At 41.5% G+C, this 1874-nt stretch overlaps 1 protein-coding gene across 1 annotated transcript in view; it reads right to left on the reverse strand.

Moving 5' to 3' along the window:
• Positions 1 to 1514, reverse strand: part of RNF216 (ring finger protein 216) — a 40881-nt gene extending 39367 nt beyond the window's left edge. The window contains exon 1 of the mRNA XM_011363832.2: positions 672 to 1514. Coding sequence (XP_011362134.2) covers positions 672 to 1211 — 540 coding nt within the window. The 5' untranslated portion in view covers positions 1212 to 1514. The remainder of the gene's footprint in view (positions 1 to 671) is intronic.
• Positions 1515 to 1874: the final 360 nt, after the last annotated feature.

Below are 1874 nucleotides of genomic sequence, written 5' to 3' on the forward strand. Positions count from 1 at the left end.
ATGACCCAGTGGGCCAGATGAAATCTGGGGAAAGAAGGGTTAAGAGACTGTTCAAAGGCAAATGAAAGCCGAGCCCAGACATAAAGCCCTTCACTACTTTCTGGATCAGTGATATCCAACAGGATTTTATACAGTGACAGAAATATTCTATTCTGTGCTTTCCAATATGGCAGCCATTCAGCCTCATGTGGCTATCGAGCACTTAAAATGTGACTGGTGCCACTGGCAACAGAACTGTAATTTTACTTGTTGCAAGACATTTAAACTTAAACAGTAACATGAGGCTACCACATTGGACAGTGCAGTTCTAGGTAAATCTTATATAAGCCCACTTTAAGGATTTGACTTTGGAGTTAACTCAATGCCTTTTTAAAAACTGGATGACTGCTCTTATGACAGCACCAGGGCACCTGTGATCTGTAGCTAGAATCCCAGAGGGCTTGGTAGGGGGTAAGGATAGATTAAAGAATCCTGGTTCAATTTTCATGTTTTCAGAGTTTCTCCTCTATGTATCCAGCTGGATACTCCTTAGGGAAATGAAGTACATGTACGTATGTACGTACATGTACACACACACACACACACACACACACACACACACGTTTTTGCAATAGAAGAAAACTTAGCCTATTTAATGTCTATAATTATTTACTTAATAAAACAAAACTTACTGTTTCTTTCACTAATAGTGCAACGACTTCTTGATCTACCTCCGCAGCTTCTTGCCCCCAAAGGTTTTCCAAATTGGGCTCCTGAGATCCTGGCAGCGGAAAGGCTGGGCCTGGTTCTTCGTCATCTATTGCTAACTGCTGGTCTTCAAGCTCCCCCAGAGGTTGGGCAGGAGGAGGAGAAGAGGGGCCCGGAATCCCATCCTGCTGGGGCTCTGGCCGTGGGAAAGCTAGCCCTGGGCGCTTGTGCTGATACAATAGCGGGCCCAGTTCTCCTGCTGGCTGCCGCTCCTGAGGGACCACCTGGTTTGTTATCTCACGTGCCTGCTGGTTTAAAGATTGAAAATAAGGGTGGTCTAACCAGTAGTCGTCTTCGATGGTCTGGTCATCTAGGATGGCAGCTGATTTTCCGAGGTTTGATAACAGCTCTGTCTCTGAGTCTTCAGATGACTGGTTCCGAGTGCGCAAAGGATTGCCTTCTGGAAAAAGAAGACTATTTTCTCCCCAGATAATGATTTTTGGCCCTGATCTGGGTTTGACCATATCATTTGCTGCTTGGTTATGACTTGGTCCAGGCTTGGGTTCTCTTTTTGTTTGGCTACTTGGCTTAATGAATTCAGAAACTCCAGGAGGCCCAAGATCCAGAAATTCACCGTAGTCATCCTCAGAATCATCCTGTGCCCCAGAATCAAACAATGAGCTGTTATACACTGAAAAAAAGCTGTTCTTATTTGATTCAAAGGCTGCTCTAGACTTTTTAGGCCTTTCTTCTCCCAAATTTTTGAGATCTTGCCACTGGGCAGCTGGTTTGATGAGATTGGGTCGTGATGTTTGCGGTTTACTTGTCTAAGAAAAAATGAAATTTTAATAATAATAATTCAATTTCTTTCCTGTGTCTATGTCTCCTTATGTATTTATATTGAGCTTCTGAGATAGGACAGGAAAGAAACAAAAACAAAAACACCCTCGTCCACAAGACCTACTTTTCACACTTATTTTAACACTGAAACTCGATCATACTATACTAGCTATAAGAATCAACGTAACAATTCATAGGCTGAAGCCTGAATTATAGTTTGAATTATCATTTCATGTAAGACCACTAAGACTGAAAAAAAAAAGTTTTTTGTTAATTATTGAAAAGTGACAACACAGTAAAGAAATGAGAAATGTTCAATAAACATATGAAAATAATCTAAATCTCAT

This window comes from Pteropus vampyrus, unplaced genomic scaffold (genome assembly GCF_000151845.1).
Source record: "Pteropus vampyrus isolate Shadow unplaced genomic scaffold, Pvam_2.0 Scaffold90, whole genome shotgun sequence".
NCBI lineage: Eukaryota > Metazoa > Chordata > Mammalia > Chiroptera > Pteropodidae > Pteropus > Pteropus vampyrus.